Below are 15037 nucleotides of genomic sequence, written 5' to 3'. Positions count from 1 at the left end.
ATGACGTTTTCCGGCACTCAGCCATCTATGTGCTATCTACTGTCTGCTGTATATTTGTGTCGTTTGATCTGTTAGTATTACCTACTACTGTATGTTACCGATAGTATGACGTAGCTTCCTGTTCCTTGCCTACCTAGACTGAACCCGAAGCTGTGGATACTATAGAAACTAGAGGAAGCTACTCGGTGCGCAATAGCCCGGCAAGATGGCGGCAGATGCCCGATATAGGCTCCTATAGGACCCCGCATGCCGCTCTCCGCCCCCCGCGTTGTAGGACAAAGACTGCATTGCATAGGCGCTGAAACTTAACTCTATCTATTACGTGCGACAACTGCCCAATCGTTTATTACCCGATTTATCTTCCGTTGCAAACGAATTGACTACTTCCTTATTTGTATCTCTCTTCCTCCCATCCCATGCTCCCCTCCAAACTCGCTCCTCGACTTACCTCCTTCACAACCAGACGTATGTACTCCTCGTCGCTCGGAAACACCACCGCCGCCGCCGCCAATATGAAGCTCCTGTACCCCACGTCCCTCAAACTCGACACCAAGAGCCTCGAGGGCTTCAGCACCGAGCTCGTGCCCTACGACGTCAAGGCGCCCATCCCCGACGCCGCCGCCGACGCCGATGTCCTCGTGACATGGTGCAACAGCGCAGACAACCTCAAGGACGCGGCGGCCAAGCTGTCGCAGCTGAAATGGATCCAGTCCCTCGCCGCGGGCCCCAACGACGTGCTCGCCGCCGGCTTCCCCAAATCGGTCGTCGTGACTACAGGCTCCGGGCTCCACGACCGCACGGTCGCTGAGCATGCTATGGGCTTGCTGCTTACGGCCGCTCGTAGGTTCGATGAGATGCGCGAGTACCAGTTACAAAAGAAGTGGCCGCGGCACCTTGGCGGCCCGCAGCCTGATCGCCCGAAGGATCGGTTCACGACGCTGCGAGACGCGAATGTGTTGATTTGGGGCTACGGTAATATCGCTAAGACGCTGGCGCCGCACCTGACGGCGTGGGGGGCTAGTGTTAAGGGGATTGCGCGAAGCGCGGGTGTGAGGGAGGGGGTGGAGGTTTATGCTGAGGATAAGCTTGCGGAGTTGTTGCCGAAGACTGATGCGCTGGTTATGATTCTTCCCGGCAGCGAGAGCACGCGCGATGTGCTGAATAAGGAGAGGTTGGCGTTGTTGCCGAAGCATGCGTGGGTTGTGAATGTGGGGCGCGGCACGAGTATTGACGAGGACGCGCTCGCGGACGCGTTGGAGAAGGGGGAGATTGGGGGTGCGATGTTAGATGTGTTTAAGACGGAGCCGTTGCCTGAGAGCTCGCGGCTGTGGACGACGCCGAATTTGTTGGTTAGCCCGCATGGTGCGGGAGGCAGGCCCCAGGACGCGGAGGCGTTGATTGCGTATAATCTTAGACGGTTCTTGGCTGGGCAGGAGTTGAAGAATGTGATTTAAAGGTTGCGGAACAGGCTTTGGGGTGCTAGGAAAAGGGGGTGGTGGCAGGTGCTGTCATCGAGCTGTGTTCAAATCGAACTGCTTGGTTTCCATTGCCCTTTTATGCGCTTAGCCGATACACTTGACAGCCCACGATGGCGGACGAGAAGAGCATCATGATCGGATGCGTTTTGTTCTATTTCAATTTGGACCAGCACTTCTCGTTAGATTACGCAGCACATGAGGAAAGGTAGAAAATTAGAATAGGCTGTATCGGCGTATTTCTTGTTACACGGATCTCATAACATCGTCTTGCGAAGGAGATTCTCATTCCGGATATTGGGACCGGGACCAAGGCTAATTCTGAAGATTTATGAAAATGAGAACATTCATGAGTATCTGCGATTTCCTAAGGAATTTTCCATCAATATGATCAACTGGCGGGTCAATTGACGAAGCTTCGGTGATACCGCTATGCCTGCAAATGGATAGCTCCCACGAGCATAGTAGATGATCATCGACAACCCTCGTCGTCAAAATTTCATTCGGTCTTTCAAAATGAGACTTTCGAGAAGTGAAGAAGCGATCACATCATATAAGAACCCATGTTTCGGCTCTCGATATACACCGTATGCATGGCTCTTCAGATGATCGTCAATTAATCCTTGCTTCAGCTCCCGGCAAAGGAGCCGCCACATGTGCTCAAAGGATTTCATCCCATACTCAGGGAAGACAAGGCATTTCTAGAAGGGGGAAGATGGTAAATTCATTTTTCTTAGTGCTGACACTTGCCGAATAGGTTTAGGAATGGTTTTACGACGAGAGAAAGCTGTGCCTTGATTTTTTAGCCCGGCAGCCTCTCGTCGACAGTGGGAGTTCCAATTCGCGAATATGCGAAATGTTGTAGATTTTAGCAAGACTATCAATCGGTATTCTTTCATTTTTCATCTATCTGGGTAATAAATGGATAATATTGATCGTCATTCGCGTCGACGATGTCAGTATCACAGAGGGTCGCTCGCTGGATTACATAACTCCGTACTCCGCCAACCTCGAGGTTAGATTCCGCCTCAACGGAGCCGAAAATTTAAGCTGGGCCCCAGTTCACCTAACCAAAGAATTTACTCGTACGTAAGGCGAATGACTAAACTCTCGGCAAGACTAACAGCCCTTGTCTACCGCACAATTGTACCTGAGGCTCCTCACGCCGGGATGCGCCTAGAGATTTCCTAAGTGCGGCTGTATGCTAGCTCCCGTTCTGGGTCGAAGGATCCCGTTCATCTCACCATCTCAGCAAATTGTACCCCACGAGAGGACAGTACGGAGTTTCTTATCAACGCGTCGTCGTCATATCTAGTATCGATGATTGGATCGGCGCTGTGCCACATAGTAAATAAAAAGAAGCCTAAGATGTCAGCCTCTCCTCCTTCAGGTTCATCCACTAGTAGGCAAGGACTTCCTCCACGTCCGCAATAGAATCTAACCACGAACTGCTCGTTTTCCGCCATGAAGTTCACCACCACTCTCCTGGCACTCCTCGCCAACAGCCTCTCCTCCCTCACTAGCGCAACCCCCTTCCTCGCCCCTCGCGCCGGCAACCAGACCCTCCCATCCAAGACCATCTTCCAGTTCAACGAGACGGGGACCTGGTTCGAGAACCTATCCGTGCGCCCCAACGGGGACCTCGTACTCACGAGCCTGCAGCCCAGCGCGCAGCTCTGGACCCTCAAGGCGCCCTGGTCGCCCCACCCGCAGATCAGCCTCGTGCACACGTTCGAGGGCGGGAAACCGGGGCTCGTCGGGATCGCGGAGACGAAGCCTGACGTCTTCGTCGTCATCGGCGCCGAGTTCAAGGGCGAGGGCGACCCCGTCCCGGGGACTTTTGCTGTCTACGAGGTCGCGTTCCACCAGCACTACGGGGGCGCGGAGAACGCGACGATGACGCGCAAGATCACTGATTTCCCCGAGGCCAAGCTCGCGGGCGGCGTGGCGCCCGTGCCGGAGTCCGGGAACACCGTCGTGCTCATCGGCGATAGCTACGCCGGCTCGCTGTGGCGCCTGGACACGGTGACAGGCAAATACGAGTCCGTCCTCGCGATAGCGCAGATGGCGGCCCCGGCCGGCGCCGCGCTGCCGTTCGGCATCAACGGCGTGAAAGTTCGCGACGGGTACGTGTACTGGAGCAACTCGGCCTTGGTGTCGCTTTACCGCGCCAAGATCGATGAGAAGGGTTACCCCGTGGCCAACGCGACGGTCGAGAAGATAGCGACGCTGGATTCGGATTTCGTGGACGACTTCGCGTTTGATGAGCAGGGGATGATTTGGGCGGCGACGAATGGCGATAATAAGGTTGATATCGTGCGTCCTAATGGCGTCTTCGAGACTGTGGTTGGCGGCGCGACGTCGGATACGGTTGGTGGCGACTCGGCGGTTGCTATGGGTAGGACAAGGGCTGATAGGAATACGGTGTATGTCACCACGACGGGGACGCTGCCGGGGAACCGGACGGAGCCGGCGAAGGTCGTTGCTATTAATAGGGCTGGTTTCCGGTAGAAGAGTTTTTTATAGGTCTTTATTAGGTATTCGGATGATTTAATCTTATTATAGAAAAGATAGCACGTGTTGGTGTATTCGTGGAACTAACAGAAGAAATGCAAAAATGAGACAAGAACATTTCCAAGCCAAGGATAGGGGTTACCACGTACATTCATGGAGATGATGGGTATACGGACGAGAGATTCGCCAAACACATCAGCGAGTGCCGCCCACCAGATAATTTTAGACCGGTGGGATTTATCGACAAGGGCTGGGCTGTAGCTTAATGTTGGTCAAATTTAGATTATTTCTCGTGACTTCACTTAATAATATACATGCGTTCGGAAAGGCGTTCGAGATCGCGACGGCGCGTCTATAGGTATTTAGCTATGTATTGCCATATAAGTTCGGGGATATTTCGCCTGTTGTCGTAGTGACCGTCATTAGCATACGACTCTAGTCCAAGGCGGATCGCAAATGACACTTGCCTGGACCTTGCGCCGGATGGACGTGAGCTCTTCGAACGGTAACGAAGACTGAATAGCGGATTATGCTTATACCGCGGGAGGGAAGGCTACTTGAAGACAGAGTCCCCGGAAGCAAGACGGACGGACGAGGCACGTCACGCCTCTCAGGGATATAGAAGCTCACAATTCGGAGGATGAGGTACGTTTTGTCCCTTCGATTTCCCGTTTAATCCTTGGCCCCAATGGTGGATCGATCGTTTTTGTAACGAGAATTAGGAGACTAGTAGCGAGAGCAGTAAAAGAAGCTCGTCACCAGTGTTGAGGAACGTGAAGAACTATATCGGCGATGAGCTAACCCTCTAGCATCTAAGTACAATTAGTCATGTCTCCGAATAGAATAAGCATCTCGATGTCTTACCTACAGCTACAGTATGGTCCTTCAAGGATCAAGAACCGTACTCAGTTGGACCGCATATTTTGGATTTTGGATCGTTTCGTGTCTAGAAAATACCTCATCGTAGAGTTCAAAAGCAGAGAAGGGTTATGCTCTTCTAGACAATCCAAGATGAGGATTGTGGTTATCGTCGTCTGACAACTCTGCCCGGCTGCGAGCCTTTACAACTGCTCAGCGCTTTATGGACGGCCATCTTATATAAATGGAATTTATTAAGTTATTGTTCGCGTGACTGTGCGACGGGTAGGCGAAAGTGATGCAATGAAAGAGTTGTTGTGGTAGTTGATTATATATATAAAGGTTCCAAATTAGTTAGACTGGGTTAGAAGACTTAGGTTGAAGTCCGAGAAGTAGATCTGACCTAAAAAAAGGAGAGAGGGCGCATCTCCTTATAGAAAAATCAGAGACACAAATCCTCATTTATGTGAGAGCTCCCAAGGCCACACCCTACCGGCGGCGGCGGCCGATTTCTCGTTTGCTTCATCAGAGGTCTGAGATACGCTAAATGTAAGTCGACATCACGACTCACTTTTGAACATTGCAGCATCTCCAAATGTCAATGTCAGTACCCGGCCCTGCTAGCTTATCTCAGAAGATGCGAATATCATTGGCTGACCCATATCTATGCCTAATTGATACCTGCCAGCTCCCGTACCTGAAACTCATGAAATCACCTCGCGCCTAAATACCACATGTCTATACGTAAGGAAGTTGCTGACCCCATATGCCACCGGACGTCACGTCATCAGAATGCTGCCTGAACCCATCATGCGGCTGTCCACCCGTGCCCCTTTTTGAACCACATAATCGTATCCATACCCGTCTGGACACGCATACCGATACGGGCATCCAGGACAAACGCCTCCCACTTGGCCACCTTGTCAAGCCAGGACTGGCATTCTTCCACCTTCTCGTACAGCCAATCCTCTTCGTCCTCCTCGTCGATTGGCCCCCGAAGTTCGGGCTTCTGCACTTCGATCCACGCAAGCACCGCCATCTCGTAATGAGCTGCGGGCAGTGCGTAATCGTCTTTGGTGGCGCCCCTGAATGCCATCCTATTGAGACATGTCAGTCATACCTAGTAGTACTCGCCTTGTGGGGCAATATGAACTCACTTATCCATAGCTAAAACACTGTCTAGCAACTCACGAGCGGAGTCCAGGTTGCCTAGCTCGCGTTCCACCGCAGCCCGACAAACGTCTCTAGAGGCTTGCTCGTCGATCTCCTCCTTGATCTTCTTCCGTGCTTCACCAGAGGCGGTCAGTCTGTCCCAGGATAGAGCTCTCTCTGACAACTTGAGTTCTGCCGTTTGCATCTTCCTTGTCCCGTTCCACAGGAACGTCATCTCCTGTGCGGGGCTGACACCAACGGCGTCGACTAGGTCAACACCTAGCGCCTTGGATCTCTCCTCCCACTTCTGGAGCTTTCGAGCGACGAACTGCTCGAAGGGTAGAGGCCTAGCTAAGAAGCGCTTTTTGCCCGCGAGGGTAGGCGCCTTTCGGAGGAGTTCATCTGCCTTCTTTTTGTGGAGATGTATCAGCGACTCATCCTTCTCCGTGCTGTGGAATGCGTTCCGGTAATTCTCCAACTCCGCACACCCAGCGATGTAATAGTACAATGAGGGACTCCAATCGTTGAGTTCAACACAGCGGAGAAAGTTGTCGCGCATGTCATCGTAGTCATGGACGAACATGGAGACTAACGCCATCTCAAAATTATTGAGAGCGGTGACCTGTCGCATCTTTGACTCCCGGTTATCCTTAAGAATCTCGAGCGCATCACGCAATTTCCTGCTATTGGCCAGGACTCGAGCTTCCTCAAATCGCCAAAGTCCGCTATCGGGGTAACGTGAACGCATCTGAACAAGCAGTGCACTACACCTGGCCTTTGGATAACCCCCGAATGCACCTTTCTCCACATCCTGATCGGATGGTAGGATGTCAGCAAAGCTTAGGAGACCGTTATAGTAAGAGAGTAGCATGAGGCCTGCCACGGCTCCGTTGATGTTATCAAACTTAGAGCTCTGCCAAAGCATATTTATGCCACGCTCCCGGTCGCCTTTGAAGCCAATGATGGAGAGTAGACGCGAGAAGGTTGGTGGGACCATTGAAAGTAGAAGTAACAGGGAGCCGAAACACATGTTAACACCGCTGTGGATGAAAATATCTACAGGATCTTTGAAGATATCCGAATCAGGAATGGCCGAAGATGAGCTCACCGGTATGCTCGTCTTTTTCGACTCCGGCCTTGTTGTAGATTTAGAATTTAAAGATAGTTGACTTAATTGTTTCTCGGGAGGGATAGAATCCTTGGCGAGATGACCGGCATAATTCAAAGGAGTATGCCCTCCTGAATGTGCCTCATCCGCATCTTCGAACTCAAGATCAGTGTCGGTGTCGTCAGTTCCGTTAAGGCGTCCGCTAGGTGTTGAGCTTGAAGACGTAGCAGCTTGCCCATTCGACAATGACGAACTTGAATGAAGTCCCTTTTTCTTCAGGTAAGCCGTCTCCGCTTGCATAATCTCATCAAGCGCAATGAAGGCCTTCCGCAGCTTATAGAAGCCTTTGAGAGCTTCAGTCAAACTCTCATGAAGGACGGCTATAATAGCAGACATGAGTTGGGCATCGGCAATGACCAACGCGTACTCGCTTCCGGGTGGATATATCCGGTCTTCCCCGGGTTTGGCCTCCCTCTGAGCTCTCTTCAACTCGTTCCAAGCACTGTTTTCGCAGGCAGTCAGACGATTGCTCGCTTCAAGCATGATCTCTTTCTCGAAGCCGAGGATACTCCTCATAAAAGTACAGATGCCCAACCCGAGGAGATGAAAAGGCGAGTCGCCTTCCCGCAGTCCCTTTTCGGCGCCGTCGATGTCATCGTTCATGATCAGGGATGTGTTAGCAATTGCGGCTTGCAACGTGGCTAACCTACGAGCCCGGAGGTCTGCTTGTGACGGTGCCGAGCTCGAACCCAATTGTGGGGCGGCTCCCCGAAACCAAGCCCCTATTCGACTCATGATGGCGATGGGTTCAAGTATTGTTCAGGTAGTGAGCATGTGACCTCGAACCTGCAACAAAGTGGGCCCCGTCCTGGCGGGAAAGGGAAAAAAAGGAATTGCTAGATCTCTGTCTTGAATGTAGATGTCTTAATTTCAATGATGATGACGTATTCGTATGATTAGCGAGAGTCGGTTCAATTTTTTTTCAATTTCTAAATGCTGTGATTAAATTTGTAGACATTGTATGTCATGATAGTTGCTGGAGAAGAACAAAGGATTGAACTCCTTTCAGAAGTCTTTTTTAGAAGAAAGTTCGAAGGATTATGTAAAACAAGTAAAGTTAAAGTCGGATATGCACAAGGCATGCATGTATCCCGAATTGACAATTGACTCGTGAGTCGGAGCTGAATCTCCTATCCTCCGAGTTCTTTCACCTTTGACCTAAGGCAGTTACCTATTTGAAGAGGAAGCCGGGATGACGTCTTAAAGCCGGAAGGGAGCTGCGGAATAGGTGGGTCTCCGCTGAAGCTAAGGAGTTGCTAGATTGGTTAGAGTGATAATATTCATTCCTATTGCCTCCATTAATACATTAGGAGAGAGAAATGTTAAGGGTACCGAGTATTATGTGAAAAGGCTCGGGAGTCTGCCATATTTGTAAAGTCTGAAGTGAGCCCGATCCGAATTAGATGGAACGTGGTAGTTTGCGGCTCAGCCACGAGGATGGACCTTTCCGTCGGGTTATAAGAATTAATCCATCCGCCAATCTATCCGAAAACCTGCTGCTAGGCAACATTGAGCCGTTGAATGGCTCGAAGAAGAATATATATGACAGGTATACGTAGGTACCTTGTACTAGGCAGTGCAAGCAACGTTTTCTATGGTATATGCGAGATACGAAAGTGCGACGCACCCAATTGTACGACGTGACTTTGTTGGGTCAATCAGGTCAATCTGCACCTAATCTATTAGCAAGTGTAATGATTGGCCACGCGGGGTTAAGCTTACATCCTAGAGGACGTTTTCGGGGACAAACAACGTGCAACTTCCGGCTTACATTCCATTTCGCATAAGTGCATTTCCTCCATAAATCTATGCAATAAACAAGCTTATCAGCAAACGTTGATTACTTAATACGACAAGGTTGACAACATCAATTACCGAAACCCATCAGCTTCGACCAAGCCTTGTTTTTAACTTCGTTCTATATTTCAGCCTCGCGGGCAAACACCAACACAAATAGCAAAAAAAGGATATCACCGCCTGTCATACACACCCCCTCAAACGACCAACTTCTCCAGTCATAAAAAAAAAGAGGCACCGAAACGAACCATGTCTGCACCGCCGAACAAGACCAACGAGAAGCCCGCGGCTGAAGCTGCAAAGCCGGAGCAATCGCAGGCCCAACAGAAGAAGTCCGCCGCCGCGCTAGAAGAAGACGATGAGTTTGAGGACTTTCCCGTAGAAGGTGTGTTTAGCCGCATATATTTGTTTCCCTGCGACCAGATTAATGTTCCATGCTAACGTACCATAAAAAACAGACTGGCCAGCAGAAGAGACCGAAGCCGCAACCACGACCGCAGCAGGCAGCAACGGCACCACGACGCAGCACCTATGGGAGGAGAGCTGGGATGACGACGACACGTCCGACGACTTCTCTGCGCAGTTGAGGTACGTAGCATCCCTTCTAACATCCGCATACCGTTCAACTCATCTCATCCCATGCCGCCCCTTCCCCCCTGTCCTCAGGAAGAGCCCACATATACAATAACAACCGTACACTAACACAACCCCCCCAAACAGAGAAGAGCTCAAGAAAGTCGAGTCCTCGAAGCGAAGATGAACTAGCCCGTCACTCCTATCCGGCTCGAGCATACCTACCAACCAACCAAACAGGTATCTAGCATATCTAGGCACCTCAGCAATAAGTGACGTGACATAAGGAAAAGGGGTCCTCGTGAACTGTATCTAGTTCCACTCGCCTCCGCGGCACAATTCATGGGAGGCATGGAAGATGCAGTGAGCAAGAATTCGATTAATAGACAGACGGCTTTGGAACCGTCGTGACCAAGATAACCATATTTGCACAATTGCGGTGACTGCCTATTGTCTACTTGTCCTACTACGTAGTCTAGATGAAGATAACATTGAACGTATGTAGGTATTTCTGCAAATCCACACATCACGACTCCAATCCTTGTCACTGTAGGTCATTGACTGCCACACTAGTGTAAATTTAATACATATTTGTATTTGTATCTGGTATTCGATATTCATCTAATTTTGCTACGTCATAAAACATTCAACACGTAACATTAACAATAAAGACACCGCCCAACCCATCAGGTACCGTACCCTGCGACCCAAACCTGCATCCCGATTTTACATACTAAGGATGCTAATTCGATGCTCATAGCCGCACCGAGTTCTCTAACCTTCATTTGGTGCTGAGGGCAACCACACCAGGTAGAGCCTTGCCCTCTAGTAGCTCTAGGGAGGCACCGCCACCAGTCGACACGTGAGAGCACTTGGACTCGGCACCGTACTTGGCAGCGACGGTAGCGGTGTCACCACCGCCGATGATACCGATCTTTCCAGCAGCCACGGCTGCCGTGAAGGCGTCCAAGGTAGCCTTGGTGCCGTTGGCAAACTTCTCAAACTCGAAGACGCCGGGGGGACCGTTCCAAAGGATGGTCTGGGCCTCGTCGATAGCCGCCTTGTACAGCTTGATCGACTCCGGGCCGCAGTCGAGACCCATCCAGCCGTCAGGGATGCCATCCTTGTCAGTTGCGGAGCTGGTAGTGGCGTCCTTGTCGAACTTGTCCGCCGTCACGTAGTCTACGGGGAGAACGACCTTGACGTTGTTCTTCTTTGCCTTCTCGATCAGCGCTCCGACGTTCTTGGAGCCAGCCTCGTCGAAGAGGGAGTTGCCGATGCTGACGTTCTCAAGGGTCTTCTTGAATGTGAAGGCCATGCCACCGCAGATGATGATGCTGTTAACCTTGTCTAGTAGGTTGTCAATGAGCTGGATCTTGTCGGAAACCTTGGCACCACCTAGGATGGCAAGGAAGGGTCGCTTAGGTGATTCGAGGGCTTGAGCGAAGTAGTCCAGCTCCTTCTTCATGAGGAAACCGGCGGCCTTCTGTGGTAGGTCAACACCGACCATGGAAGAGTGGGCTCGGTGTGCGGTTCCGAAGGCATCGTCTATAGTAGCTATTGTCAGACCTGATACCATCCCAGACACATCAAGCTAATGCAGGGACTGAAACACAGGAGATACTCACTGATGTAGACGTCACCAAGGGCAGTCAATCCCTTGCGGAACTCCTCGACCTTAGCCTTATCCGCCTTCACCTTCTTGCCCTCCGCGTCTTTGGAAGAGCCCTCCTCCTCGGCGTGGAATCGCAAGTTCTCCAATAGAACAACTTGGCCGTTGTCCGCCTTGTTCACGATAGCTTCGACCTTAGGGCCGACGCAATCCGGGGCGAACTCGACGCTCTTGCCCAGTAACTTCTCGAGTTCTGGAACGACGGGCTCCAAGCTATACTTGGGGTTGACCTTGCCATCGGGACGGCCAAGGTGGGACATTAATATGACAGCTTTGGCACCATTGTCGATGGCGTACTTGATGGTGGGGACGGCACCGGCGATACGTTGGTTGTTTGTAACCTTCTTGTCAGCGTCGAGGGGGACGTTGAAATCAACCTTTCGAGAGAAGCCATATTAGTCTGTGAGGTAAATATGCGCCATATGATCGAAGATATGGTAAAACATGATATTCTATGCAAACAAGACCCTCAAGAAATAGGCTTGTTCACTCACCCGGATGAGAACTCTCTTTCCCTTCAGGTCGACATCCGTGATGGACAGCTTGCTCGACAGAGACATATTGGCGGATGATAAGTTTCAATTGATATCTTCGTCTTAGGGAGAGATTTACGAAAATAAGGAGAATAGATCAGAAAGAAAGTTGCGGTATTTCAAGGGCGATATTTTTTAGGATGTCCGTTTGAAAAAAAGCACGCAGAAAGGTAGAAGGCGGCCGGACTAATTCTAATAATAAGCTGCTCTTTAGGATGGAGGGGTAGAGAACCTGGAGGGGTAGCAGCTTTCTCACAATTTGGTGGGGTGAGGTCAACGAGCTCGACGGGTGACGTCCACTGATGGTCCCAATGTTGCTAAGCCGCTAAAGCAAAGCATCCAATGTAACTACGCTAGTCAATTTAGCGGGTTGGATACATTCGCGTTTCAGACTTGCTATGGGTACTATAGGAGGTTCCCGTCCCCTGAGACAACTACACCAACCGCAATTCTCCGTCAACTACGAAAATCCCATGTAGGTGATGCGATAATCATGAGCCGATCCACCCAATCCCGGCTTCTGCTGAGTTATAAAGGCGAATACCGCGATGAATTTTTCAATATTGTTTTCAACACAGGTATTGAGGCCACTGAATTGGCCAATGGCATCCATAGCCCGAATAAAGCACCACCCACCTACGTACATACGTTCTTCCACTAGAGCTCTTCGTGACGCATCCCAATGGAAGACTTCCAATAGGCTCGGGGAGTCCAAGTGTCACCATTGATGTTGGGCGTTAGAATACGCGTATGGATAATACCTCTGATTTCTCGCATCTAGGTACAAGGCAATGCTGAGTTGCTGATCCCGAATATTCAAATTAAAAACAATGCGCCATCCTATATCGCCTCGACCACCTTAATTGCCCGATCAAGGATGTGCTCTTTGATCCCTAACGCCTGCCGTCCAATTTTTGATAAAAGTCGCCATATAACAGGGGAAAACTCTAGCAGTCCTATACTAGGTGGTTGATGTGGTTTACTGGAGACGGATGTTAGGAGAGTATGGTGCGGTTTTCGGCTCAACATCTTCGGAGGCATTTGTAAGGGATAGGTATGCTGTCCAAGCAATACCGATAGTGGAAACAAACGGCTACGGTAGACAGTTAGCAACAAAGAACTTTTCGTAGGTACCTAGATTAAGATATGGGTGACATCGGAAGAAACTCACCAGCTGGAACTGAACGGGCATCAACCTGAAGTTGATGATTTGAACAGCAGGCCACACCATAAAGTTGGCTTTCAAAGTCGGAATGTACATATCCCTAAGCTTGTGAGCAACGGCCCTGCGTCCACCACCTTCTGCGACAGTCATGACCGTGAAGAAACACCCGATACCGAACGGGGCAAAAATAAGTTGGTCGAAAGCTACTCTCTTCATCGCGGGACCGAATGCGCTAGTCTTCGTGATAGGGAACGCTCGCGAGAGGAAACTAAACCACTTGTACTGTAGGGGGGCCATCCCGAAACCATACGCCATAAATCTCGTTAGTCGCTCGAAGTCGAAGGGGGGAGGGAGGTCTTTCGATTCCGGGATAAGGTCTCGGTCGCTCCAAGAGTTTTTGCGATCTAGCTCATGTATCTCTATTGCCACGGTGTCATCCTTGGTGACGCCGCCGGGTTTTCGCAACGCTCGTTCTCGGACTGATGTGATGGTCTGGGCTACGGTGTCGGCAATACCTCCGAGGACAGCATTCGTCACCATCATGGTAAGAACTATCATGAAAATGTTAGTCCCATGCATTGCAGCAACGTGGTAAAGCTAGGAGGTTAGTACCTGGCCGCTCATCATAGTAGGCGTTGAAGCGCGATACCAAGCGCGCAACGATAACCATCTCGATGAAGAAGATGACGGCATGAAGAAGAGGCTATACGGATAGATAGGTCCAGTTAGTAAAATAGTAGAGCGAGTGAGTGAGTGAGTGGGATGTTTGGTGATGTCTTAGGATTCAAAGACAAAAATTGACGATGATTTGGATGATGCGGACATTGGTTATGGTTGGATGTGTAGGGCTGTTTTTTCTGATAGGTTCTGTGCGGGATTCGGTAACGTACGATGCGATCGAATATGAATTTGCTATTGACCGCACGAACAATGCGACGCCGGGTAAGTTCCCAAGCCATTTTGGAAGGAGTGGAAGGGACTAGATTCCCAAGAATTATACAAACAAAATCCAAATGGGAAAGGCCCTCGTCGGATCGGGGGCTTGAAAAAAAAAGTGTGGGTTCGAGGGCTTCACGAAGGCTCGTGCTGGCTCTTTCCTGTACGATCGATGACGACAGATTGATGATTTCCGATAAGAAAGTCGCCCCGTTTTGATACCCGTTGTCGCCGAATACCAATCTCTAAAAGATCTAAGGGGGTCCACGGGTCTAGCTTCGAAACGATTGAAAACCAGTTCAAGTCTCGGCTGAGGTTAAACAGACGTCTAATCCTGATCGAATTATACGTGGACGAATGGACAGATCGCTGTTTATTTGATTGAATTTAGAATTCCAAAGGAAAAGAATTCCCAAACTGAACCTGCCAGTCTACCACTCTTTCAATGTTGGAGAAGGGACAGTAGGGGACACGCACGGCACACTTGCACTGCCTGCTTTAGGTGATTATCAATTTCCAAGTCAAGTCAAGTGACTGTAGAATTAGTTCCGATCGGCACTTGCTCCTCATGAATTGCGCAGCCCTTTTGTTACTCGGTATTTTACAAATAGGAGAAATACATGGTAATTTTTAAGGAAATGAAATATTTAAATCAATATATTTTCAATGAGAAATATGAAAAGAAGAAGAAATTGTGACGTAAACTAGAATGTAGTACAGTTACCAATAGACTTTCCGTAGCAGTCGCAACTTGAAGCTGTTAACAACTACCTAAACTTTCCTATTGGCCATCTGTCACCTTCCTGGGGAAAGAGCGCTTAGAGAAGCGCCGCTGTTGAAGGTTTAATATTTACATTCTATTCGTCAATTGGAATCACTTAAATGAATACACATTGTGGGCCAAGTATACACAATTCATACGTTCAAGTATGGCTACGTCGTCCTTGTCGTGTCTAAGTATTGAGAACAAGTGTACTCAATGCGAATTAGTGTACCTAGGGGGAACATGAGTATGACAAGAAGTTCTCATAAGTTCCTCGACAGAAGTCGCCTAAATTTAATCGATGTAGACCGAGAGCTTCGTATGTGGAGAAAAAATAAGTATTCTACTAGAAATAGATAGCACATGTCAAAAAGCAAGAGTTTGTAATCTACCGAATACACGGTACTGGGTTGAGTTATAGGAGCTAAAGC

At 49.8% G+C, this 15037-nt stretch overlaps 6 protein-coding genes across 6 annotated transcripts; 3 read left to right on the top strand and 3 right to left on the bottom strand.

The window, feature by feature from the left end:
• The first annotated feature begins 185 nt into the window (after window positions 1-185).
• F4807DRAFT_118925 (uncharacterized protein) lies at window positions 186-1815 on the top strand. The gene has a single exon (XM_047992868.1). The coding sequence runs from the start codon at window positions 417-419 to the stop codon at window positions 1452-1454; it is 1038 nt and encodes a 345-aa protein (XP_047858775.1). The 5' UTR covers window positions 186-416; the 3' UTR covers window positions 1455-1815.
• Window positions 1816-2939: 1124 nt separating this feature from the next.
• Window positions 2940-3986, top strand: F4807DRAFT_455894 (uncharacterized protein; the record flags this gene model as incomplete). Its single annotated transcript, XM_048000787.1, has 1 exon — window positions 2940-3986. The coding sequence occupies one exon, from the start codon at window positions 2940-2942 to the stop codon at window positions 3984-3986; it is 1047 nt and encodes a 348-aa protein (XP_047858774.1).
• A 1669-nt stretch (window positions 3987-5655) lies between these two features.
• F4807DRAFT_449555 (uncharacterized protein) lies at window positions 5656-7902 on the bottom strand (the record flags this gene model as incomplete). The annotated part of the gene is made up of 2 exons (XM_048000037.1): window positions 5656-5944; window positions 6005-7902. The coding sequence occupies 2 exons, from the start codon at window positions 7900-7902 to the stop codon at window positions 5656-5658; spliced, it is 2187 nt and encodes a 728-aa protein (XP_047858773.1).
• A 1115-nt stretch (window positions 7903-9017) lies between these two features.
• On the top strand, window positions 9018-10246 carry F4807DRAFT_407200 (DSS1/SEM1 family-domain-containing protein). The gene is made up of 3 exons (XM_047996367.1): window positions 9018-9349; window positions 9423-9552; window positions 9685-10246. The coding sequence occupies exons 1-3, from the start codon at window positions 9214-9216 to the stop codon at window positions 9722-9724; spliced, it is 306 nt and encodes a 101-aa protein (XP_047858772.1). The 5' UTR covers window positions 9018-9213; the 3' UTR covers window positions 9725-10246.
• On the bottom strand, window positions 10113-12095 carry F4807DRAFT_407198 (putative phosphoglycerate kinase PgkA). Its single transcript, XM_047996366.1, has 3 exons — window positions 11704-12095; window positions 11166-11586; window positions 10113-11085 (listed from the first exon to the last, which is right to left on the bottom strand). The coding sequence occupies exons 1-3, from the start codon at window positions 11767-11769 to the stop codon at window positions 10319-10321; spliced, it is 1254 nt and encodes a 417-aa protein (XP_047858771.1). The 5' UTR covers window positions 11770-12095; the 3' UTR covers window positions 10113-10318.
• F4807DRAFT_407193 (uncharacterized protein) lies at window positions 12087-14509 on the bottom strand. The gene is made up of 4 exons (XM_047996365.1): window positions 13798-14509; window positions 13520-13610; window positions 12914-13458; window positions 12087-12835 (listed from the first exon to the last, which is right to left on the bottom strand). Exons 1-4 carry the CDS (start codon window positions 13864-13866, stop codon window positions 12722-12724), a joined length of 819 nt encoding a protein of 272 aa, XP_047858770.1. The 5' UTR covers window positions 13867-14509; the 3' UTR covers window positions 12087-12721.
• Window positions 14510-15037: the final 528 nt, after the last annotated feature.

Source organism: Annulohypoxylon truncatum (assembly GCF_022578515.1).
Source record: "Annulohypoxylon truncatum strain CBS 140777 unplaced genomic scaffold F4807scaffold_2, whole genome shotgun sequence".
NCBI classification, from domain to species: domain Eukaryota; kingdom Fungi; phylum Ascomycota; class Sordariomycetes; order Xylariales; family Hypoxylaceae; genus Annulohypoxylon; species Annulohypoxylon truncatum.
The sequence above is the reverse complement of the archived record's forward strand: the minus strand, read 5'-3'. Positions and strand labels throughout refer to the sequence as shown.